At 40.2% G+C, this 25,787-nt stretch overlaps 2 protein-coding genes and 1 long non-coding RNA gene across 4 annotated transcripts; 2 read left to right on the top strand and 1 right to left on the bottom strand.

Moving 5' to 3' along the window:
- The first annotated feature begins 4,988 nt into the window (after positions 1–4,988).
- Positions 4,989–6,816, top strand: LOC116246334 (serine/threonine-protein kinase-like protein At3g51990). The gene has a single exon (XM_031618164.2). The coding sequence runs from the start codon at positions 5,127–5,129 to the stop codon at positions 6,729–6,731; it is 1,605 nt and encodes a 534-aa protein (XP_031474024.1). The 5' UTR covers positions 4,989–5,126; the 3' UTR covers positions 6,732–6,816.
- Positions 6,817–7,831: 1,015 nt separating this feature from the next.
- LOC126409238 (uncharacterized) lies at positions 7,832–10,630 on the top strand. 2 transcript variants are annotated; one of them, XR_007572092.1, is made up of 3 exons: positions 7,832–8,481; positions 8,593–9,584; positions 9,730–10,630. It is a non-coding gene; the product is annotated as an uncharacterized LOC126409238 (long non-coding RNA). The 2 variants fall into 2 exon arrangements; XR_007572093.1 differs by having other exon boundaries at positions 7,832–8,865; positions 9,388–9,584.
- Positions 10,631–21,418: 10,788 nt separating this feature from the next.
- Positions 21,419–23,748, bottom strand: LOC116250807 (cyclin-D4-1-like). Its single transcript, XM_031624749.2, has 6 exons — positions 23,257–23,748; positions 23,056–23,142; positions 22,866–22,964; positions 22,557–22,758; positions 22,324–22,448; positions 21,419–22,183 (listed from the first exon to the last, which is right to left on the bottom strand). Exons 1-6 carry the CDS (start codon positions 23,500–23,502, stop codon positions 21,890–21,892), a joined length of 1,053 nt encoding a protein of 350 aa, XP_031480609.1. The 5' UTR covers positions 23,503–23,748; the 3' UTR covers positions 21,419–21,889.
- Between the last annotated feature and the right edge of the window lie 2,039 nt (positions 23,749–25,787).

The raw sequence follows: 25,787 nt of genomic DNA, 5'->3' as shown, positions 1-25,787 counted from the left end.
GGCTTTCTCCCCACTCCCAAGGTCCAGAGAGTGGGAGCCTATGCTCTTGCGGATATTTTTCTCTTTGAAAGTCGCTCATACCATGAACCAGCTGCTTATTGGCCGTTGACCCGAGCCATTGTGACACCTTTCAGCCCTCGATTGGCGAGTTGAGATTGTAGATTTCTATTAACTGATATTAAAGAAATATATATGCATAAATTCTTTAATTATATTTTTTTTATTAGGTGAGTATGACCAGTATTTCATCTTACCGACAAAGAAAAGCCCAATCTCCCACCCCAACCCGTTCAACTACATTTTTTAATTTGAAAGTTTTTAATTTAAGTCAAAACTTTTGCCGGCATGGAAAACTCAATCGCGGTAAAAGGAAATAAAAAAACTAGGGCTACGTCGGATGTTACCAGCTATCTCGAATTAATTATTATCTCGAAGTTCGATGAAAGAAAATCTCGAAATCATTTACTTTTTTGGACACATTGAGTCGGTCGTCGCTCGATAAGTTACGGATAAAAATATATACTTGCAGGATTGCTATGTCCTAAAAAATCCTTATTTTTTTGGTATCCAAATGCAACAGAAGGCGAATTTACTACACAAACTTCCAATGAAATTAAATGCCATAACTATCATGTCTGCCCTTTTGGCCCTAGGAACAGTAGTTAAGAAAAATTCAAGAAAAATATATATATATATATATATATATATTATTCAATCTTAGATCATTTAAAAATGAGGTTTGAAAATCACCCACATTGATTGATATTTTCAAATTTTTGGATTTACTTTCACTTACCCACTGCAAAGTCAGAATCACTCACTTTCGTTACAGCATGTTGACTTCTGCTCTGCATAAGGACAAAAAAAAAAAAATCAGAAAAATTTTGACGATGCTTATATCCATCTATGACTGCATAAAGGCAGAATTTTATCGAAGGGAACTCTTCCTATTTTCAGATTTTGAGATAATGGATCATGTGGTTTCAGACCATTCATTTTTATAAAGAAAATAAACTTCTTTGGTTCAATAACTTGCATTGTGAATTTGAACTAGTAGATGTGACAATTCTAAAACACTAGGAAATTTTTTCTGTGATAAAAAAGGACATGAGTGACACAAATATTTATTCCTTTTAAGGGGTGTTTGATATATCCAGAATCATGAAATTTTAGAATCAAAACGGTCACTTTTTAAGAAATTAAAATCATTAAACAAACGTGATATTTGCTTTTGGAATTAGGAAATTCAAACCTGGAATTTTGATTCCATTCCAGTTCGAGGAATTATGATTCTGGAATTTTCATTCTTAAATCGAAATTCTAAACGTCAAGCACCTCCGGGCAATGGTTTTGAATGACGTTTTTTTTTATCATATGGTAACAACATGGCCTTGTTGCTTTAGGAAACATATTTAACATTTGATTATGGAATCTACAAATAGTATCTATAAAGACATCATATTTATGGTTTAAAAAGTATAATTATACATTAAGAGAACATATATACCAAGAACACAATATTCTTCTCTTTGGTCTCATTAGTCGAGCTATAAAATAACATTCTCAACTCAATGTTGTAACTTGGTAGTGTGGAACATCAATTGGAATATTCATTGATTAACAAGGTTATCAAAAGCATACATGTGGTCTTGAGCGCAAGTTATGTAATACAGTTCATTGAATCGCGAGTTCGAGAGTGAGAACTCCTCAAATATGGCAAATTTTTAATTAAGTTTATTCTTTTTCAATTATTAGAAGCAGTTTTAAATTTGAAACAGTAACCATTTTAGCTTGAGACAACCAAATATTTCTTTTTAGTTTACTTAAATATCGGCTTTCATCGTGCATTGGAACCCTCCATACCTTGTGACATTTTTGTTCAATATTATGCATTGACTTATGGTCCAATGATTAAATTGTTCTTTATATTAAATAACATTTTCGCCTATTACTTTAATGATACATTAGCGGCTATTATAGGCCAATATACCAAAAGTAGCGGTCAGAGCGGACAAATATGTAAACCCAACACAATATTTTATGCAACCATTAGGTTATATTTAATAGTATGACTTGAACTGCATCTTGTTGTTGTTGGTTGACTAAAATTTAAAAATTTATTATTAAAAAACAGTCACATTAGCAATTATTTGTTGTTTGACCATTTATGGTGACTTTTTCAATGATTTATTATTTTTTATTGATAAATTTTAAAATTTTGACCATCCAAAAATTATTAACTTATATATGTATATATAAGCGCTAAACATTACATGATGCACATAAAAGGAACAATCTCGGCCATTAATCTTTCCTACATTGTTGATTGGGAGAAAAATGAAGACAAAAAGATAACGATGCATTTTTATGATTTAGGATTAATTCACATATTTTTTTTTATTTTTTTGTTTTAATTATAAATTTGAAAAAAAAAATCAAAAGTTGAGATTGTTTCTAACATTTAGTGTCTAGAACTATCAATGTAAACCTGCCACTCGAGGAGACTAAAAATTAAAAGCCAGCCATTAGAGGCACACAAATCCATTGGTGCTCTATAAACAGTTTATAATGCTTTTCATGGCGACTAGTTTATAGTGATGAACTTATAAGTTAGTTTTAGCTACATGGTATTGAACACTATGTGTAACGAAAAATTTAGTCTTGTATGTAAAAATGTGAATAAACTTAAAGGGCTTTTAAGATGGTTAAGAAAATTATATATATATATATATATAAATAAATAAACATATACAAATAAATATTATAACTATAGTTGGAAATGGATTTGGCATGTGCTGTCCGGACAATAAAATGTGCGAGATTTTACCACGCAATTAAAATTTAAGATGTGCTTTGCATCAGATCCCTCTCATGTACTTTGGCACCCAAATTCGTAAGGGGAAATAAATGCGATCTAGAAATTAGGGCAAAGCTTTTAAAAAATTGGGACGTACTTTGGCATTGAAGGCGCCGTTCCCAACCCCACATGACTCCCCACCTCTTTCGGTGCTCCTCGCGGTAAAACAGCCCCTCTTTAAGGCGGATCCCAACAACCCTGCTCCCAAACGAAAATTTTGAAACTTCTCGATTTTTTCAATTCCCAATCCCGGGATTTCGAGCTCTCCGCCTCTCTGCTTATGTATTAGCACCGTATCGGTTTTGTCGTTGATATGGCGTATCGGTTAAGATGTATCATTATTATCTTAGTTTCGAAACTTTATAAACATAAAAATATTTACCCTAGATTTCAATATGTCAATTTTTTTTTTTCGGTTTTTACTCAAGTGGTTAAGAAAATTTCAACGGATGCAATAAATATTGGCCCTATTAATGCTACCCTTCTTAAGGTACATGGCAACATACACATCCACATCTGAATTAGAGTCACCGAAGCTGTGTGGTTGAATTTGGAATTTAAGACTTTCAAACTTCCAAATCTAAATTTCTTGCATGAACAACCTGGGCTTGGCTGATTTACCTTCAAAGTGCTGCTGATTAGCTTCAGCTTGCAGAGACAATGCCAGCCGAATGCAACTCGACAAATGGCGGAGCGACGTATGCGGCATGTGTGGTCAATTGCCCACACAAACCCATATAATTTAGTTTTTTATTAGTGTTTGTATATAATTAATTTAGTTTACTGCATGTTAGTGCCCCTTAAATTCAAGTCTTCTTATATTAACGCCACTCGGCCACAAATTTCTGGCTCATCCACCTTGGTCTTCGCTAAGGAAAATGAGCTGTTGGAATCTTTGACCATCCCAACTTGCTAGCTTGTAAGAAAAATGAAGAACTTAAAAGTATATATATATGTATATATATATATATATAATTAAAGAAACATTGAAGAGCTGGTGTGGGCAACTAGCATCCAATATGTGGATCTGCCCTTGCTATAAACCATCAAAAATCCCGAAAGCAAAGTCATGTGATAGTTAAGGAGCTAATTTGAAAAAAAAAGAAGAAAAAAAGGAAGAACTTGGGCGAAAAAGCAAATCAAGAAAATGAAAAGAGAAGAAAATAAATCTATAAAGGCTGTGGATTTGTTTAGGGCAGAGCAAAGGAAATGGTGACAGTGTACTGAAAGCGAAGGCTCACTGAACACTCATTTGCATCCACAACCACCCACCTCTCTCTCTCTCACCAAACTCACTTCTTTCACCCACCTTTTATTTTCAATCAATCTATCCATTTCCCCTTTTTCTTCCAACTTCTTTCTCTTGTCTTTTCTTACTTTTTGGAGTACCATTGAAGAATGTGAAGGAATGTCATCCAAGTGTTCTTGAAGAATGCAGAAGACAACAATAAAAAAAAAAAAAAATCACAAGAGATTTATTTACCTTTTCAGTCTTTGCATTAGAATCAAACACGTTGGATTTTATCTGCTTTTGTAGTTGAGCTTACACATTCGAGAGAGCAAATTGCGTTATTGGATAAGAACTACTTGGATTCCAATTTAAATTAGACAACAAAGTTGTATTGGAATGATAAGCCTAGTGTCTAATTCATGTTCCGGATTATGAAACTCACCCACTTGGGCCGCCTTTTTGGGGAACACCTGGCCCAGGTACGTGGGTGGGTCTGGGTCCGACCAATTGACTACTCCGGAGCCGGGTGGGCCACCCTCTTAAACTTCATGTCTTCCGTGGGGCCCAGCCCTTTATTGGTATTTATTTGGATTTCACCAAATCCAAATCTAAATCTGTATTCAAATCCAAATGCAGGTTTCAGTTTAAGCTTAAGCTTAACTTATATATGTCGTCCTCCGGAAAATATCGTAAATTTAAAACTTGTTAATATTCGAATAAGAGCGCGGAACTACTGAGGAGAGGCAAAATGTCGTGCGTTTATCGCGTTAATATCGGCACCTGACAGTGTCATTATACATCCAATGGACGGAAAAATAACCGACGTTTACCGCCACATTTATTACATGAGTGGGCCCACAGGCTTTGATTCGAACCCATCTATCTCTCTCCTCTTCTTCTTCTTCTTCTTGATGAAACCAGAGGAGGATGGGGGTGGAGCTCTCCCTCCCACGCCACGCCCGCCTCTGGGAGACATGACCCTCTGAAACCCCTAAATCCTGAAAGTCCCCAACAGGGGGCAGGAGAAGGAGGAGGAGGATGGGGCACCTAAGCCTCTCCTGCAGAGCCGACTCGGCGGTGGCCACCTGCGACTCGGCCAACTTCACGATTAACAGGCGGAAGAAGAAGAAGAAGAAGCAGAAGCAGAAGCAGAAACAGAAACAAAAGCAGCAGGAGCAACAGGGGACGCCGACCACGACCACCACCCCGGAGATCAGAAGGTTCGAGTACAAGGAGCTAGAGAAGGCGACGGAAGGGTTCTCGCCCAGGACGCTATTGGGGCGCGGAAGCCATGGCTGCGTCTACCGTGGCGTCCTAGAAGGCGGCCGCCTCGTTGCCATCAAGCGCCCTTCTCCTCGCGCGCGCGACCACCACCACAATAGCCGACTCCCTTCCATATCCCTCCTCGATAATGAGATCGAGATCCTCTCCGCCATCCGCAGCCCGCGCCTCGTCAACCTTCTGGGGTTCGCTTCCGACGATCCATCCTCTCCCGACGAGCGGCTCCTCGTCGTCGAGTATATGTCCAACGGCACCCTCGCCGACGTGCTTCACTCGCGGCCGGACCCGCCAGGCTGGCCTCGCCGCCTCTCCCTCGCCCTTCAGACCGCCAAGGCCGTCGACTCCCTCCACAGCTCCTCCCCTCCTGTGATCCACCGCGACATCAAGAGCTCCAATGTCCTCATCGACGGCCGGTGGAACGCTCGCCTCGGCGACTTCGGGCTCGCTCTCCGCGGCCGCGTCGAGGATGACGTCCGCCTCCGCGCCACCCCGCCTGCTGGCACCATGGGCTACCTCGACCCCTCCTACCTGACCCCGGAGAGCCTCAGTACCAAGTCCGACGTCTTCAGCTTCGGCATCCTGCTCCTGGAGATCATCAGCGGCCGCCACGCCATCGACGTCAACCACGCCCCTCCCTCTATTATCGATTGGGCGATTCCCCTCATCCGCAAGGGGAAATTTGCGGCGCTCTACGACCCCAGGATCGGCCCGCCAAGGGACCCTGCCATCCGCCGTCAGCTCGCGGTAATTGCTGCCCGCTGCGTCCGGTCCTCCCGGGAGCGCCGCCCCTCTATGGCGGAGGTCGTGGAGGCGCTCAAAGAGGTCTCCCGGAGCATGCCGCTGCATATGTGGGAGGGCCTTGCTCAGAGAATACGGAATCTGCAGCCCATCGGCTCGGATATGTTGGTGAATCTGAATCCTTGCTCGATGGTGGAGATCGGATGCAAAAAAGTGGACGTTGGCGTCGAGGATCCGGCGAGTGCAGCGGGGAGAACTAGGAGCAGGGTTTCGGGTCAGCAGCCTCTGGTGGAATTGCAGAAGGTAGGCGAGCTCAAGACCACGTTGGCGAACGTGGTTTCGATAAAGCCAAAGCAAGAACCTAAATCTTGTAGACGCACCACCGTTGGCAGAATCATGACTGGGCAAGGCGGTGGTGATGATGGTAATGGCGGCAATATGGTCAAAATGATAGGCAGGAGAGGTGTTTTGGCGAAATCGCAGCCATTATCGCGAGTATATAGTGAGGATGATGTATTTAAATTAGTGAAAGAACAGTCTGTTGAACAATTGATGCGCTCGCGGTCACTTAAGATAACTCCATTGCAGTGGAGGAATGTACAACAGACAGCCGATCCTCTTTAGGAGGAAGGAAGGTTGGAATTTTGGGTCTTGCTCATGAATTATATGCTTCAATCTTTTAATGAAAATTTTATCATATTTGTTCTTATATGTGCAATCGGATGTGTGATTTTCCTGAATATCAAGTCGTTATATATGCTAATTTCGAGTGGAGCTGTCTCTCCTACCAATGAGAACAATAAGCACCTCAGCTGCTGATCTGCGTTTCCTTGATGGTATCCTATATCAATTATACACGTCTATTTACTCTTCTCCTACTACAATTTGATTTTAGTTTGTGATTTCTCTTGGCATTTTCATTTAAAAAAAAGACTGTCCACGATCGTATTTGTTGAATATGACCACAGGTTGTGTTGTTATAACTGACTGGTTTAATTCTTATCCTACACGGCGCCTCATATTGTTTTATTTGAAAACAATGCAGTATAATTGTATAATTGTTCAAATGTTTCTTTTTTTGGACGTTGATAGCAGCAACGACTGGTGTGTTCCTTTCCGTATTTCTTTCTTGCATCTCTTTTCTTTCAAACAATACATGTCAACCTGAAAGCTCGGCTACATACATGAGATTTTGGCAGAAGGTGTTCACATGCAGCGGTAATCTAGCTAGTATCGACCCTTGCCCATATTCCAATTATGACTGATCATGTTGTTAGGGCACAGTTCCTTTCGCATACATGATTGGCTGAAAAACCTTGCCCCTGTGATTGGATTAGAATCGTCAGCAAAATTTGCCGAAATAGTTCATGTTAGATAACTAAAGTTAAGCGTGCATAGGTTTACAAAATAAATTTTCGCAAGATGCAGGAACTATGCCGTCTCTCTTGGTGTTTCCATTGTTCACTGTTTTGCATCACTTGTGCTTTTGCAGAAGAAACTTGTCTAACTTGGTTGTTTCCATTGGTTTATTTGATGATGCACAAAGTACATGTTTCAAGGGATTTTCTGCTTAATGTCCTGCAGCATATTTCAGATTTTTTTGCGTTCGTGTTTGTTGTTCAAGAATTGGTGTGATATTCACAGTCGTCCAGTTCCACGTTCTATTGTTCTACTTCAACTGAGTTTACTCTTACGAGTTACAGTGTTTATAATTGTACAGTAGTAAATGCTTGCGACTGACGAATCTCAGATTTGCAAATGTGCGAGGGCTTGAAAGAACCTGTGTAGTGTTTAGTTCCCTGCATTGACACCATGGTGGAGTTAGTTTGAAACTTTCAAATTTAAAGTATTCAATATTCATGGCACCTAAAATGTCAAACGGCCAGTCTCGCCATCTACTTTTTTTTTTTTGCTTGCCATGGTTTGCCATTAATAAGAGGATAACTTGACTTATTTTTATTAGGATGCTAATTTATTAACCATCTGGGAGTAATTTTGCTGGGAGATGTCCTATAACAGCTCCAGATTAATTGTGGTTGTCGTGGTCATCTTCTTTTGTTCTCTCTTATGGACCAGTCTCTTTGGTGTAGGCTGGATGTTTTACAGTTTCTTAAGGAAATGGTTTATCGCTTGAGCTGTCAACATGGAGATGCAATCATGCAGGCCGGGCTCTTCAAGATGCGATCTTGATGGCCAAAGTTTGCCCGTTCCAAAACCTGAACAATAGAATGGCACCAGGAGTTGTCTTGCTACTTTTGAATCCGAACAAAATGGTGGGTTAATTTCTGTCAGTCACAATCAAGGAATGCAAGTTCCTGAGGGAGAAGACATTGCTGTCAGTTAATAATTCCATTTCTAAAGTTATTGGAGAAAGGTACACTTTTGCCGGGGGGCCAACGCCTCCTTGACTGTAAATCTTGGCATCTGTGTTCAATAATTTAAATTTACATGGTAACTTTTTTCCCTTTCCTCCATTGATGTACAGTAACCTGCAGTCAAGAGGACATCGTGCAGGCTTAAACTGCTATGTTGTTCTTGGACCACCTACGATTTGTTGCTGGACACTCTTTGTGCACTCTCATAAGAGCATTTTCTGCTGAAACAACTTAAAGCTTCTGCTGGATTCATGTACCTCATGATTGAGATGTTACCATCTGCATTTCCAGCTCTCGTCTCCTGCTCTGTTCACCATGCATTTATATAGCATTGATTTATGAAATTGGAAGGGAAGCTGGTTGTATGCACCACTCCGTCTCTGGTACTTCCCATTTGCACTTGTTTACAGAGCGTGGTCCATCTTTGGTTCTGAATCTTCTGATGCTGTTTTAGATTGTTGTTTTCTGCGGTTTAGCATCAGAGATGGATATCGTCATTAGTAGTTTAGGATGTGATTATTTCATTGCTTACAGAACTCGCAAAATATAGTCGATTCCTCTGTTAGGCGAAGACGGTCCTTTCCTTGGGACATATTCCAAGAACACGCAACTCCTTAAAATGGTCTGTTGCAGAAGTTTGGTGATTCAACCTTTTACACAAGAATTAGCACCCACAAGAGTCTGTCATCAGGTGGTTCAAGTTTCTATACCAGAGTTGAGCAGATATGGTCTGCTAACATTATTCTGCACAATGCATTCATTGACAGTTTTTATTTTGCTTACCTCTCTTTCTTTTGTTCTTGTTTGTCACTACCTTTGCGTGTCTCCTTTATCTGTTTACATGATTATCAAGTATACATCGTCCAAGCTTTGTTTTCAGTGGCTTCAACTCAATTCTTCGGCAGGTGCGCAGCAATACAACAATATTTTCTCCCTTCTGTGAAACGAGTTCGGGTACCATGTGTAAGACAACGTTTTGGCATTTGTGGTGGACCATGAAAAAGGGGGCCTTGTGATCTTTTGTAAGGAGAAACTATTTTTGGCAGTTCTGGATCTTCTTGTCATACGTATGATGTACGCCCCACTAATGTGAAACTACAAGGTGATGGCCTAAAAATTAACTGTCTAATTTTGCAATCCTCACCGTGGGTGAGTTTAGGGATCGAAGTTTTGGTCAAGATTTTAGAGTTAATGACCAACTTCTTTCTTTTACAGTTATCTCATTCTAACATTGCGTTCTTTTGCAGATTAGGAGCAGAAGTAACTAACGGAGCAAAGCACTGTAAAGACTGGCAAAAGAATTTAAAGTGACGCTACACCTTGAAATCATGACGAAAAGATTAAGTAAATCTCCATCCATGAGAAATTGCAATTTGAGCACGAATAATTTCGATAGCCGCATTTTCTTGCCTCTCGACGCTTCCATTTGTTCATTTCTTTTAGAGTGGACTATACTGAAAACGGCATCTAAAAAGTCGTGACAGCAGCTCTGTCAAAACTTCAAGGTGAGGAATGCTGAGAATCCAATGCCCGAGATGCATCTATCAGGTTTACAATCTCAATTAGTTGGAGAATTTTGAAGAAATCTAGTTGGCCACTATCCTCTCTCTCTTTGCATGTTTTCTCAGTTTAGTTCGGTGCATAAAGAATTTACAAGTATTGTACAGAATGATCGGAGTGGATAATGATCTAAAATTTATAAATACAGCAGGTCTTGCCCAGTTCTATTCTTCTCATCTGTCTAAGATCTCTTGCCATTAAACAAGCCAGGACTCTGCCCTTCCGGCTCAGCCACAGTGGGCTCGGCAGTCGGTCTATGCATCCGCCGCAAGAGCTGCAGCGCAGAACATGGGCCTGATAATTGGTATAAAAGGGATTTGAAAGATTTTACCAATTAGATGCCTGTCTATATGCATCAACAGTTGGTTTCACTTTTGTTATTGATTCAGTTGTTGTTGTCATATACAAAAGCAGATGAGTAAAGGGGATTAGAAAAACTGAGCACTCCATGAACCATACTAAAGGGGGTACCATAGGCGCCGAAGCTCCTCCCTCGGGAATGGTACACCGTCAACTAGAGAGTCGTACATCTGCATCAAAATGTTTGTCCCTATTTACAAATTTCTTGAATGCCAAAGCATTACTTTTTAGCTCTATTGCCAAATCTTATTTATTACAAGGTTCCTGTTTTGGTAATTGAAGTCATTTATAATTCTCAATTCTCTGCCATGGCTAGGAGTTAAAATATGTCCAGGTCCGAACAAGCAACTCATAACTATTATTGATTGGGTACCAGAGGAGCCGAAGCTCCTCTCCCTCCCTCCCTCCGGTCTTGGGGTTTACAGCTGCTTCAGGAGCGTGAGGAGCAGGAACCAAAGATGTGAGATCAAAATGCTTATTCCTACTTACAAATTTCTCAAACCCCTGTGCACCACGCTGCCCTTGACCAGTACTGACCTCAAGTTTTTTTTTTTTTTTTTTTTTTTTTTTAATTTTGAATTTGGCATAATAAACCGATTCAAACGCATTGATTCCTTCGTCGAATGCAGAAGCAGTTCATCCAGTTCTTGAAGTTCTTTAAAGCTAATTATTTAAGAGTGAGTACACTTTGGACGGTCCATGGACTCATGCTGTCCTGGACAAACCTCTGAATGGCTCAGTGTGTTTGTGTACGATTGCAGCCAGGTCTGCACCACTTGGCTGACTGTTATCAGCCTTTTGATTGAAGGGATCCAAGTGAATCTTCTCCAATAAATATTTCTTGGGGACAAAAATCCAGTGCAACAGAAAGGCCCTCGGAAGTAATGCTCGAGGTTTTGCACAGCCATTGGTATTGTTAAAGAAATCTTCAAAGAAGGGAAAGATGTGGAAAGGGGAGAGCCAATCAAACCTTTGAATTCAAGTCTTGGTTTAAGCTCATGCAATTTCTTTCATGTTTGGAATAGTTTTATTTTTCCTAGAAATTTTAAGACGATCGAACAATTGGACTTAGTACATACAAGCATTCGTATTTAAGAGTAATAATAAGTTAGATGCTTTCAAAACATGGATTCTATTTAGAGAACATGTCCTTCCCATATATTGAGAGTTTAAAATCTCAGTCACCGGCTCCAAGGAGTTTGGCATAGTGAGTCGGTCAGAGACTGGGGTCGAAGACTAGTATTTGGTTCCTTTCCGGTGGACGTCATGCCTAAGCCAATGCAGCCCTAAACCTTAGGGACAAGGAAGAAGGAAGAAGTCTTGGCTTCTTTATTCGTCACTGGACTCGCAATTAGAGTCCTAATTTCAAGTCTTTCTGCGAGGACCGGACCAAGCTAACCAGGTATTGCAGGTTACCCCAGCTCAACCTGGTTAGTTTTAGGACAATGTGCCAAATTAAGGAGTTGGGCACAGGCCGAGCCGGCTGCGAAACAGCCAGCCAAGCTGATGGTCTCACATTTGACTGCGCCCAGTCTGTGAATGTTTCAGTCATGCCCATGATAGTTTCGAACCGAGTTGGCTCAAGTCGGCTCACTTTCTTGCTCTGGTCTTATGTTCATGGTCATATGCTCAAAACAAGGCTTACCTTGCTGACCAACTGCTTAGCTGAGTGCTGCTTTGAGGCTTGGGACCAGCCATGTCTGAAACCATAATCGACATATGCAGCTTCATTTAATGGCTGAACCTCGACTGAAACCAGAACCCACGTGAATAGAACATTTTTATTACTCATTCCCTTCTTGTTCAAAAGAGCTTCCTAGAAGCATTTATATCACTTTAAAGATTGGTAGCTATGGAATTGATGAGTGTTGAGATGTTTTGCAGGACATGAAGTACCATAAATATTCCGGCACCGGACCTGCTCTTCTTTTTTCTTTTTAAGGAAGTAAATTCCTTGGATTCAATTAGTTTGCTATGAAACAATATGGAAGCAATAACTTTTTTGGGAGAATTGAATGAAATTTACACATTGTCTCCCGTTTTGAATTAAACAAATGTATCAAAAGAGTTTGTATGTTTAAGTACAGTTGATTGTTGAGAAAATTAAGCATCAGCTTACACATAAAAGAACAGCATACATTGCAATTGAAGCTTATTTATAAACAAGGAAAACAGTTTTCCAAATTGACTGGAAATGGGTTTGAATGTCGAAGCGACATAAGGAATCCATTCAACGCTAGAGTTCCTGTTGTTAAACTTATCCATCCAGTTGATTTGCAGACACGAATTTGCTACATGGCAATAGAGTTTGAGAAATCCTGATTTGAGGAGATCTGAGGAGTATAATGAGAATGAATTGGACACTGAATTGGCGAATCAAAACAAGAGAAGTTATCATGTTCTGGTAGCATATCCTAAGATTGGATGAGAAGGAAATCCCACCACCCAAGTAAAACCAACCCCTACCATCTTCCTGGCTCCATCCCTAAAAGATAGTGTGGTGAAAAATCATTTGATCTTAGTGTTGGGGAAAAGCTTCGTGTTGTACATTATGGAAATGTCTCTCATCCCAATTTAATTTGAATGTAGAGAGGGAGAGGTTTGCCTCGGCTACCTGCTAGTACTGGCTTTGGCTTTGGTAGAAGTGAGGTTGAAAAGAGATTTTTGGCCTTTTTTTTTCATTTTTAAATAGGTATCGTCTGTTCCAGATAACATTGGTAGTATCAGTTTCCATTAAACATCAGTACACTTACCAAGAAAGTTTTGTACAAGTTCATGAAAATTCGATACCAAATATAAAAAATAAAAAGTAGCATCTTAGTGTGCCGTTTCCGTGTTGAGAGGCCATCTGTTTGTCGGGACAGGTTTTCTCTCTGAAAATTTTTCTCTTTTGAGCAATTTTCCATGCTATATATCGCTAATGAAAAGAAGCTGCTGTGAAATTTTGTTGCTTGCTTAAAGGTAGTTAAGCAAATGGAAAATGATCTGTTGACCTAGATTAATTTTAGAAGGGTAGCAAATTTGAACCCTCCCCATCTTGGTTGATGCCGCATAGTCGAACCAATATTAAACTAAAAGTGAACCGGGCGAAGCAGAAGGTCCGAAAATTTTTTATAGGTGGGCAATCCATGATATCATTTAAAAAGGCATGGTTTTGAAGTGGTCGACAAATTCGGTTCCAAACAAAGTTTGGCTCAAAAGCATTTTTTATTGTAAACTTGGGAAAATGAAACCTTAATTTTTTTTAACAAAAAAACGTGCTTAACCTTGGATTTCTTTCATTTAATTGCCTGTACAGTAGGTGATTAACTAAAAAAATAAAATTGCCCCAAGGGATTTGGTGTGCCGACTCGGGCCAATGGCACACGAGCCAAGTCTAGCCTGAGTTCAGTCAGTCAGCACAAGCTCAGCTCGACTAATAAAACATCAAACTCGACCCGGCTCGAGGTCAATAATAGCTCGACGGAAGCAACTTAAGCTCGACTGGGCAGTTATGTGTTAAGCTCGAGCTCGACTCAATTAAGGCTTGACAAACTTGTTTGGATAAAATTTATATTCATCATTGCATGTTGAGCTCGAGCTCGATTAAGGCTCGACAAACTCGTTTGAATAGAATTGATATTCATCCTTATGTGTTGAGCTCGAGCTCGATTAAGGCTTGACAAACTCGTAAACTCGTTTGAATATATCGACTTCATTAAGGCTCCACAAACTCGTAAACTCGTTTGAATATATCGGCTTGATTAAGGCTCGACAAACATGATTAAGGTTCGAGCTCGACTCGGCAGTTACGTGTGGAGCTCAAACTCAAATCGATTGTTTAAACGAGTCAACTCATGAACTCGAGCTCGACTTGTTAAGCAAATGACTCGGCTCGAACTCCTTCACAAGCCGAGCTTTAACTAGTCGAGGTCGACTTGTTGTTCACCCCTAGACACAGTTTTGTTGAATCAAGAACAAAAGTTTAAAGTTTAAACGTGTTTGTGATTGCATAAGATTTGATAGTCAGGTCGAGCAAGAGGTTATCAGCCATTCTGAAGGGGCTCAAAGGCGCCTCCTTTTCCCTTCTATTCTCCGTGCGCGGCCATGGGCTCTGAGTGAGCAGCAAACCATCTTTAACTTGACAGCAAAGATCAAATCTTTAGCCATTGAGAAGAATAACTCAACTCCCACGAGAATCGAAGTGTAAGATTTAGACATGTTTGTGTTTGTTTATGATTTGACAGTTGAACCCAAATTATTGCCTAAAATCCATTCAATGTGACAGCTGATTCCACGCTAAGGCACCATCTAAAAAAAATATTAAAGTTTGAATTCAAGTCTAAGGACAGGAATAGAGACAAAAGCTTAGTTGGGCGGTGGTCAACACTCTACACCAAACGCTGCAGCTGCTTGTACTAAAAGGCAAGTCAGTGTGATCCCTCGTAAATGAAAACCAATATATAATTAACAAGAGGACCAATAATGTTTTCCTTTTAGTATGTATGTCTTTTTGAATCGTAAGCTTAGTGCCCATATCATCTCGATCGCTTGAATCTGAAGGCAGTGCTCGAGCCAATCCCGTTCCTTATGGAGATCGGTGAGCTTGGACCTAAAGGGCTAGGTCAAGTGATTTATCAACAGTAATCACGCTTTCTAAAGATCCATTGTATTGCAAATTTTTATGTATTTAACTTTAAAGCCCATTAGGTTAGGTCGAACAGCTTTTATGTTGATAAATTATAATAGTTTTTTGTAAAAAAAAAGAAGCTGTCAGCTAACAATTTGATTATAAAAAGCAGTCTTGTTAGTATCCGTCTCGTATCTGTCTGGACTGGATATATCTTATTGGTAGAAATAGAGATGTCAATATATCTGATTTGAATTGGATATCCAAACGAACTGCTTTAAAAACAATATATATATAAAAAAAGTTTAATATCGGATTAAGAAATCAAATCGGATTCAGATATACATAAACAGCTGATTAGATCCAAAGCTCTCACTTTTTGAAAATCGGCCGGATTTGGTTCAGTGTTTGAATTCAGATTTGGATATGAATGTCAAAACAGGAATGAAATTCAGATATGACTTCTCTTCATTAGTATTTGAATCAGAATTGGAATATGAGTATATGAATATCTGAAAAAGTGGATACAATGAAAAGTATATCCATCTTGAAAGTTGAAACTGATCCATTGACATCCCGAGGCAGAAAACACAAATGAAGCCCAGCTTTTTGAAAACCAAGATTTACAACACTAATACTAAAAGTGTTATCAGGTGACAATTATATACTCAATAGTTTTCACGAATGAGCATTATATGAATAAGGATGTCGATAGATCTGATCTGAATCTGATATACCTTTTTTATTGTATCTCATTTATCAGATGTTCATATATTCGGATTTGAATAGCAATGAACAAAGGTCATATCTGAATTCGATTTTGAAATTTACAATCTTAATCGGAAATCCGACTTTTAAAGATAAAACTGAATCTGAACTGACTTTTGATATGTTAAGAACTGTCCTTTGAAATGTATGGATTTATTTGATATAAGACATTATTTTAATCAGATAACATTTCTTAATCCAAAATCCAATCTCATTTCTTGATCAGATGTTAATTTTTTTCATCAATTCAGTTACATACCTGATCTGAAATGGATCTATTAACATCCCTATATATGTCCTATAAACAAGTAAATACCAAACACTTGGAAATTAGATCTGGACTACCAAAAACAAGCGTTCCATAAAAGAAGGAAAAAAAAAACCCAAATTGAACATAAATTTCAATATAATATAATAAGAAACAAAAAGATTATGCCATGGGCATGAGCCAGTGGAATGGCAGTAGTATCCAGAAATAGCTAATTGCCCATTAAACAAAAGAAAGCGACCAGGTAATAAGGCTCCATCTGGTGCTTAATAAATGGCATTTTCTACAAGAGACAAGCAGTCAGATGGGCAGGGACAATGGCCTTGAAGACAAAAGAAAAACACCCACAAAGCGATGGAGGTCGGCCCAATTCCTGTTGATTCTCACGAGTTAACATCGAATCTTATAGGGCATTGTGGGCAGTGTGCAGAGCCGTACCCCTCGATCATGTGGGTTTCTTGCCTTCCTCCATCTACATTGCTTCCACTGTGAATTGACAAGTCTAGAGAAAGCATCATCACATTTGAGTTGTCTCCTAGTTTAACTCTTCAGTAAATAAAAGGAGATCAGTTTTCAAAGTCACAGAAAAAGGAATACTAATTCACTAAATTTTTGTTCGTTTTGATTGAGTTGGAGAAGTATTCCATCCTGCGACTTAGAAAAGAACTGAAACTCTCACCCAACTCATCATCTCCACAAAAGCAGTATGTTACTGTTCAGTGAATCTGCCCAAAATTTGGTTCAAATTCAAGAAATGCTCGTTACATGATTTTATGAAGCCGTCCCAACATTTGAAGCAGGTTCACTAATAATTTGTTACTGGTGATTGCCATACGGCTTCTTAGGGTATAAGACCTACTTTTATAACCTTCAGATGTTTGAACATCAGTGGCCTTCGTTTGCAATACAAGAAAGTTGATTGCATTCCGAGAATTCGAAATAAAAACTGACCGTCCACCAGCCCTTGCACCAACCCCATTGATGACCACTGAATTCTCTGTTAATTCAATCCGTTATAAAAAGGTTTCTTTGATTTGGGTTTTCCTCTATTTTTTTCATTGGGTTGATCAAATTACACCATTTGAAAAGATTCAAAAAATATCAATGACTCTTATGGCTTCATAAGTTGTTGCACGGGGTGTCAAAGTTACATATCTGTTCCTTCTCAGCCAAAAAAAAGTGTTCTGGTTTCAAAAACAAGATTTGAAACTTAAGATGCTCGTGAGTTTCAAGAAAAGGTTGGAACTGAGTTTTCTCTGTGACGGGAAGCTAAATTCTCAACTACCATCATTTATTTACCATGACAGAGCTAGTTGGCAAATGGAGCCTAAGCAGGTCCAAGGGTCCCACAAGGCCAGAACATAAGTATGACAATGCCCTTATAGGTTACTCTAAGTGCACTCCTCCTGTGATAAAATAAAATAAAATAAAAACTAGTGGCTAAACACAAGGTAGCTTGTACTGGCCATTCTGTTTCCTTTATAAAAAGTCACCTGGGGATAAAAATTAGTTGCCTGGAGCTTTTCCTGGGAAAATTTTGAGGGAATCAAACACGTTTTGCACAGCAACTAATGTCCTGTGCTGTTTGGAACGAAATCTCACGGGAAAAACGATCGGCGGAATGCGAATCCAGAGGAACCTAGCTAGTGACAATCTAGAAGAACCCAAACAAGAGACAACAGATGTCTGATTTGAAGGGATGCCCTAATATTTATATGCAGTTTTCTCATGGAATAGGTGGCATTGTTTGCACCTACCAACATGTTTTCTGGGGCATTCCTATCTTTAATTTACTCAACACTGAACCCCCAACTGACTACATGATCCCTATTAGAAGCACTTGGCCCCTTTTCCAGGCTCCACATCATTTAAAAATTCCATTTGGGGTTTTTAAAAGAAGTTCAATTTCAGCAAGGAGCTTGACCAGCTGATGAAAAAATATTCCAAATACCAGTTCCAATCTTGGACTTCAAATACCATTGATAAAATTTGAAGCAACTTCTCTCTCTCTCTCTCTATATATATATATATATATATATATACATATATATATATAGAAGATCTGCCATTATCAACTCTATGGTCTTATTCCAGGACCCTGATTAGACTATGGCAGTGAAAATTCACCTTGAGCATCAAACTTTTGACTTTTTTCTACTTAAGGTTTTAGACCTAACCTTGTTAGTTGAGGAAAAGGAAGTAACGAACTCTTTTGGGGTGAAATTGCGTCTATTTGTTGACTTCATTTTGATGCCAGCAACTTAATTTTAGGCCTTTAGAAAATCTTAGACCCATTAAACAGATAATAATATACCATGGGGAACGAATAAGAAATAAACCAAATTATATGGGTATGTGCATGAAACTGCGGACACAAGCCCACATGGGCTCGGCCACTACTTTCCATCAAAAGTGGACCAGTGATTGAACTCTTGACATCCTTCAACTTGAATGCCTCTTGGGCGACCGATGCCCGCGAAACCACGACAACACACCAAACACTAAAATCCCAAGGACTTGTTACTCTTGGCGGTTGTGGTCCTTTTCCCTCCAAAGCCTAGGAAAACAATTTCAAATGCATACCAGGCCAAACACAGATGGCACCATTGAATCTTGTGGTCCTCCCATTGTTGGTACAGAGAGAGTTGCAGATAGTTTTCCGTGGCGCAAGCAGACAGTGGTGTACACACACATGATGCAAATTGGAAACTAAACCCTCAATGGTAGAGATATGACCATGCAATGGTTTTTGTGCAGTCGGAAAACTGAGCTTCTAAATGTGTATGTGTATGTGCATGTGTGTGTGTGCGCTTTCGAGAGAGGAAGAGAAACTACTAACCCCACAAGGGAACAAAAAGAAGGTCACCTTTGAATTGCTGTCCATAACCGACTTCTTCCAATGAGAAAAAAACAGAGGAAGAGAACAAATACAAGGGGTGGAAGACAAAAGGCCTGTGGTGGCGCGAAACAATACTCTATCTATGCGTTAAGACATGTGACATGTAGTAACCAACAATGGCGGAGCTAGAAATTTCAGTAACGGGAGACATACATTTATATAAATTTATATATTCGTATAAGGGATTTCCGCAAGTTAGGAGGGGGCACGTGCAATCCCAATTTGTATGTGACCCTGCCAATGCATAAATGATGATGATGATGAAGGATTGGCAACTAAAATCTATTCACGTTTTAAGATTTTATTTTTTTCCAATTGGGTTAGTGAATGAAATCTACATGGTTGATTTGACAAGGTCCGGCCATTAATTTGCATTTTCCGGCATAAAAGTGTTTTTTTTTTTTTTATCTTAAACGAATTATGCAAGTTTTGAAGTGATATAAGATCCTTTATACTTGTTTTCTTCTTTCCTAGATTATAGTTTGATAAACCATATAGAACACGTCCGAAAGGATAGATTTAAGCTAAACAGCTTAATTATTCCGTTGGCATCGTTATACGCATCCTGAAACCGTATAATTTTATGTCCACGAACAATGTAGCTACAGTTTCTTTTTTAGGGAGCCGTTTGGTAACAGTAATATGTTGTTATTATTCAATTAAACCACTCTAGGCAGATTCATGTGTCATAGGATGCCATGAATATCTGACTGAAATTTTGGTGTAGACGCATGAAACAATAACACAGTGTTAATGTTGCCAAACACAATCCATAGGGACTCAGTTTGATTGTAATCAAAGCATCTTATGAATTAGGCCCCGGTTGGGGAACAGCTTCAGGAATACAGCTTTCTTAAATCCTTGCAATTGTTTGGAAGATGTTCCAAAACTTGGGAAAAGAATTCCCCATTTCCAGTTTCCCTGGATTCAGTTTCGATATACAGAAACAACACTAGAGAAGTAACCGGAAAGGTCGACGGAAAGCGGGAACCACCATCGGAAATGCTACCAAAGACTAGACTGGCAGTTGCTGAACAGCAACATGTTAGACACCAACGATTTCGGCGTCGATAAAAATATGAAATCGATGCCATTATCTCCCGAATTCCCCATCTTCCAAACAGAGCTGGTGTTAGGCATGATCCACCAACTCGGATGCTTCAATGCTGGTCCCCCAATATTGAGCCTTGCACGGTTTCAGCATCAGATAAGAAGGACAATGCAAGTAATTGGCAACTGACCGTGTTCATCAAAAGCCATTGTTTGTTTCCACAAATTCACCACCCAGATTGGAAACAAGGAAACGTTTGCGCCTGTTGAAAAAGAACAAAAGAAGCATTTCCTCATGCCCTCAAGAAATATAATCGGGGGCATTCATGTGAAGGAGCAGAACAAACTGCTGACAGCAAACCATTATCCGTTTCATAATGGATTGAAATGCTAGTTCATTGAAATTATATATATATATATATATATATATATAATATGTGTGTGTGTAGAGAGAGAGGGAGAGAAAGCAGGGTGATTTAGTGAGGGATTTGTTTGGGCTCCCATGTTTGACTGCTGGAGGGGACCGCAGTGAAGCAGAGGGGTTAGTTGGTGCAGGCATGCCATGACTGTGGAAAAGTACGAGACCATGGCAGCTCACACGCTTCAAAAGGAGAGAGAGAGAGAGAAGGAAGCATGCTCGTCAAAAAGAGAGGGGGAGAGAGAATCGAAGAAAGCAAGCGTGCTCGGGAAGGGGGAGAGAGAGAGAGAGGGACCAAGGCCTAAGCAACGGACACCTTCTTGGCTGACACGGTCGGCGCGGCAGGTGGCCTTATTGGGACTCTCTCTCACTCTTTCTCTCACTAACCCTCCCTCTGTAGTGTAGGGCCATACTTTCTCTCTCTCCCCACCACCAATCCCCACTGTGGCGTTTCTCTCTCCTTACAATAATTTCCTTATCATTTTCTTCACAAACTTGCTCTTTTCCCATACAATCGATCGATGGAAGAAAGAAAAACTAGCAGGCTTTTCTCTGGTTTCTCTCATCTGGGCAGGCAGGCCAGCCATGATCGCACCTCTCCTCCTCCCCTTCCATTTGGACATGAACGGGCCCGCCTTTCGTCTTCCCCGAAATGACACGCTTCTTGTCCCAAGGGCCGCAGTCAAAGCAGCGACACCGGTTACCCCCCAAAATCCAGATGACTAAAACGAAGATCCCTGTAGATTATGGTGACATCTTCCCATGCCACATGCTTCTCAAATTTACCAAATTGCCCATGTGGAGAGCATGTGACCCCCCGAGCAAATACCCAAGATGCCCCCACACCCACTTGAACGTGCTCTGTTATTTCACCAGCAGTCTATCGCAGTCCGGTGAGTAGTGAACCGTGTGCAATTTGGTAATTTGAACTTGGTACAGGATAAAACTCACCTTCCCAAAGTCAGTTTAGCAATAATGTGAAAAGCGAAGCTAAGAAAAATAAATTGCCCAAAATCCTTTTGTACAATCAATTGAACGAGCAGATATGTCATATGTCCACCTTAATGTTCATAACAATACATAAACAATATTACCTGATAATAATAAACACCTTTGAATAATATTTATATAAACTTCAGGCCTCTTTCTCTCTCTCTCTCTCTCTCTCTCTCTCTCCAACTTCCTCACAGCTGCCTCCATAAAACCCACCTGGAAAATAGGTCTCAAGACATCCGTAATGTTCTTGGGAAAGCCAATCAGACTCCTCTCTTTTCTCCTCATGCAGGGTGGAAACTAAACAGCAGGCCTCAGAGTTTCATACTTTGATAGCATCGGCATGAGGGACAAAACAAGCTATAAATTTTTTTTTTTTTCCATTTTCATCTTTGCAAGTTCAGTCTTTAGTGTGGGGTTGGACCCAGCTTCACCAAAATTATCATCCAACCCACAGGCTCAGAGACACTTCAGGCCTGCCCTCATCCTGCAACTCCCTGAATTTTTCTTCTCTTAGACGGATAATTGTTCCCACAGGAGATGAGCCCTGTGGCTGTGGCCCCTGCTTCTTGACTCTCTTCCACATTGGGAGACTCCCCAAATGACGATGGTGGTGGTGCCTTCTTGGAGCTCTCATAGCTCAGGCAGGCGGCTGCCTCCAGCACACCAGCAGGGCTCCCTGGAACAGAGGACCCAGAACCAACATTCTTGACATTCCACCACTGCTTCACCAACAGCACCTCTTGAATCAATTCATAGCACTTCAATACTCTGTCCTGTTTATTGTCAGACCAAGAAAACAGAAACAGATGGAACCTCATATAAGAATCAATTGGTAGTATTCAGTATTGACATGCATCAAGAAGAAACTGAACAGTAGCAACTGCGGCATTATTTTTCAATGCTTTATATATACCTTGTTAATCTCTGAGGAGCATAAGTCCACGGCTTCCATGAAATCCACCTTCAGCAGTTCGCTAGTCGCCGATATACTCGCTGCCAATGCAATTTCCGAAGGCAAGAATTCCAGAAACTCAATACCTGTTGTCACAAATAAAGAGGAAGCGATATGTAAGCACAATTGTTATCGAAAACCAAAACTTGGAAGCAATGGACCACGATTCTGAGACGGAAGAGGGCAATGCAGACCTTTGGTTGCAGTGAGAATCAGCTCTACCGTCTTAGAAACAAGAGAGAGAGCAGGTGGGTTTGCATGTGTAATCCTGTAGAGGAAGAAATCGATGAAGGACAGGGGAGTCACTGCATTCATTTTCCATTTCAGAGTGTTGAGTAGGAGTAACTCCATTCTCTGGATGGTTCGAGGCTCAAAGACGAATTTAGATTCACCCACCTATCAAAACCCAAAGCAAAAAGATTAATCGTGGGTCATCCAACAAAACTGGCCAAACAATCGGATCCTCCGTATTAAAATTTAAGCGTTTTTTTTCTTCTCCAAACCTGCAAATCCAATGGCAAAGGCACATCCGTTTCCTCCATTTTTGCAGCTACAGATAAGCAAGCAACAGATAGCAATTGAACCATCCATGACTTCCCTTCCTATCACAACAGGAAAAAGCCACAAAAGAACCCATTTCAGAAATAAATCAGGGCACTGAAAAAAGGGGGTTTGGGTTATCAGATTTCATACAGGCAATGCATACTCCGAAAGAAATCTGTCTAAATAATTCACTGACAGGCACGCAGTCAGTGGTGCAAAATGATAGTGAGCAACAACCTGCACAAACAATGAGATGAAGAAGAAGAAAGGAACCCGTCAACAATCAGTAAAACCCATAAAAATCACGCCAGAAAATGAGGCAAATCAATGAATAAAATCAATGTAGGACACCTTGCAGATCCATTCAACCGAGTCATTTCTCGCAGAGACATTAAGACCTCCAGAGTGGAGCCTGGCCAGATAGTCCTCCCTGGGAGAGAACTGGCATTCCTTCTCCATTAGAAAAGCTATCAGACTCTCATCTGCCATCGTTACCACAGGGGCCATGCTCTCCGTGGAGATGCCCACTGGGGTCAGAACCTCCCCCTCCCCTTCATCCACAAAACTGTTACAGTCTTCTCCACACAGCAGACTCATTTCTTTATCTTCCCCTTTCTTCCCTTCCTTTCCCTGTGGGTTCTAGTGGTGGGCGAGGATGGTCTCCTCCTCTCCTTTTTGAGGTTTGGAGAAGGCGGGTTTTCGCTATATTCCTTGTCCCACCATTGAGATTTCTCGCTGCTTTAATGGCGGTCTCTCACTGTAGAGGAGAGGAGAGGAGAGGAGAGGAATGCTGCCCCCTGGATGGAAAGGGGTATTTAGGGCAAGGGGAGGCGATGGGGGACTGGATTTCTTAAGTTTTCTTATTCATTTCACAATTGTTATTAACAATATTATTATACCGATTGTGCTTGAATTCTCCGCCCTTACAAAATCCACAAAAGACCAACATGTCCCCAAAACCGAAATGACCATCATGCCCTTGTTTCAGCTTCTCCTGTTCCTTCTCATTTTTGCTGTAAATTCTGCAACTTATGTTGGGTTTTTAGCAGAAAGGGCTTCTCTGATTGGATCTTGACTGGGTGCAGTGGGTGCTAGGGTTTTTAAGTCTCAATGTGGGCCTAGGTTGTAGTGATGCTGCAAAACCCCAGTGACTGCTGGCCTAAGTATTAGGCAACAAAGGGATCAAATCAAGTGAGCCAATCTAGACAAGGCCCTACAAGCCCTAGGGTTACTGCTAACTTGACTCAAACTGAAAGCACTTTGGCCTTCCTTGGGTAAAGAGGATTACCCTTATTGGGTACCCATGTCTTGTCCTGGCAGGCAACACACTTCCCATGCATGCAATCTCCAAACACCCTTTTAGCACCCTCCAATCCTCATCACCTTCATATTTTCATAAACAAGAAGGAAACACATGGTGCATAAAATATCAATACCTAAAAACAGAGAGAAATTTGAAAAAACCATCTTTTCACAATTTTCAGGCGAGTGAGAGTGTTATTCCACCGCCCAAATGAGAGTCGAAGCTTTCTATTGTGCTTCAACTTGCCGAGAAAAACCGTATGACCTACTCTTTTATGATACAAGGAACATAATTGGGATTCCAATGGGAGATGCACCTTTCATCTTTTGCCAATTTCATCATTATAACATGATTTTAAGAGCCATATTAGCTTTTCTAAAAGAGGACCTTTTGAATCTTCAGGAAACTCAAAAGAAGGAGAAGAAATGGTGCACGGCATGTTTGTATTTAGATATACAGGGAAATTGGGCGACACCATCTTTTGCTAATTACATTAAGACCAAAATTTTTATAATCAGCAAAGTCCTTTAAAATTAAAGTGGCATTAAAGTGGGAAAAGAACGTCACTTCTTTTGGTGAGTAGTGGATTCATGTGCAACACCTGTTGTGCAGGAAACAGCTAAAAATAGGTGTGGGAGAGATGGAGTTGCCCCCACAACAAGGGTTAGGTGACGAGTTAAAGTTTCTTTCAACTTGGGTCAGAGGGCCTTTGAAATTTTACGGCGCATCGGTCGACTTTTGGAGTGTGAATGAGTTGAAGGGCGAAGGGGACGCTCTCTGAAACGGCATATATAGTCATGTTCGTATTGTTTTTCTTAATTTTTAACATCCATTTGGCTGCCATCCATTCGTTTTCATTGATGGGGATTAATAATATCTTATGCCTAGCATTTTCTATTACAAATAAATTTACTTGCCCTTTTGAATAGCGTTGTATATATATGAAAACGCAGAATAAAGAAGTTGGCTAGATGCTTTTTAGCAAACAAAAAGCAAGTATTTAGAAAACAATAGTAAATAGAAAAAGGTTTTTCTTTTGGGTTGGAAATGCCTTGGTTATACATTTTCTTTGTACATAATATCAAAAAACTACACTATCAAATAGTTTACACAATTTAGAGATCCCATTTGCTTAATATATAGACACACACAAGTCAATCAATCAATTTGAGGCCTCAAGAGGCATACCATAGGTGGGCGTACTGGTAGGCCGGTGAGAACTCGGTCATCAGATCAATTCTTATGAGCGAATGGTGACATTGTGACACTTCATTGATGAACATATCATAAGATCCACCCAGGTCTAAAAAAAGCTCTGGATCCTAGGGTAAGAGCTTCAATCCTTCTTTGGGTGGCTTCCGATCACCCCAAGTCAATAGATTTTACACCTAACCTTGCAAGCCTTATGTATATCTAGACGTCTTATCATCATATTATATCAGTTTCATTTTAGAGACTCTACGATTGTAAAATGATGGATACATAATCATATAGTTTTTGCAATCTTTTTCTATAATATGTTACATGGGTGTGTCTTTAAAGTTCAAAACTTTACAAATTTATAAAGGAATGATGTGCA

The sequence above is a fragment of the Nymphaea colorata genome, chromosome 1, assembly GCF_008831285.2.
Source record: "Nymphaea colorata isolate Beijing-Zhang1983 chromosome 1, ASM883128v2, whole genome shotgun sequence".
Classification (NCBI taxonomy): Eukaryota; Viridiplantae; Streptophyta; class Magnoliopsida; order Nymphaeales; family Nymphaeaceae; genus Nymphaea; species Nymphaea colorata.
The sequence above is the reverse complement of the archived record's forward strand: the minus strand, read 5'-3'. Positions and strand labels throughout refer to the sequence as shown.

Bases quoted from the DNA above. Each gene is read 5' to 3' on its own strand.
- LOC116246334 (XM_031618164.2), top strand. From the start codon at position 5,127: ATGGGGCACCTAAGCCTCTCCTGCAGAGCCGACTCGGCGGTGGCCACC.
- LOC116250807 (XM_031624749.2), bottom strand. From the start codon at position 23,502: ATGAGTCTGCTGTGTGGAGAAGACTGTAACAGTTTTGTGGATGAAGGG. The intron at 22,759-22,865 runs GTTTGGAGAAGA...GGGTTTTGATAG, and splicing joins CTTTGCCATTGGATTTGCAG to GTGGGTGAATCTAAATTCGT. The intron at 22,449-22,556 runs GTCTGCATTGCC...TTGTGACAACAG, and splicing joins GATTCTCACTGCAACCAAAG to GTATTGAGTTTCTGGAATTC.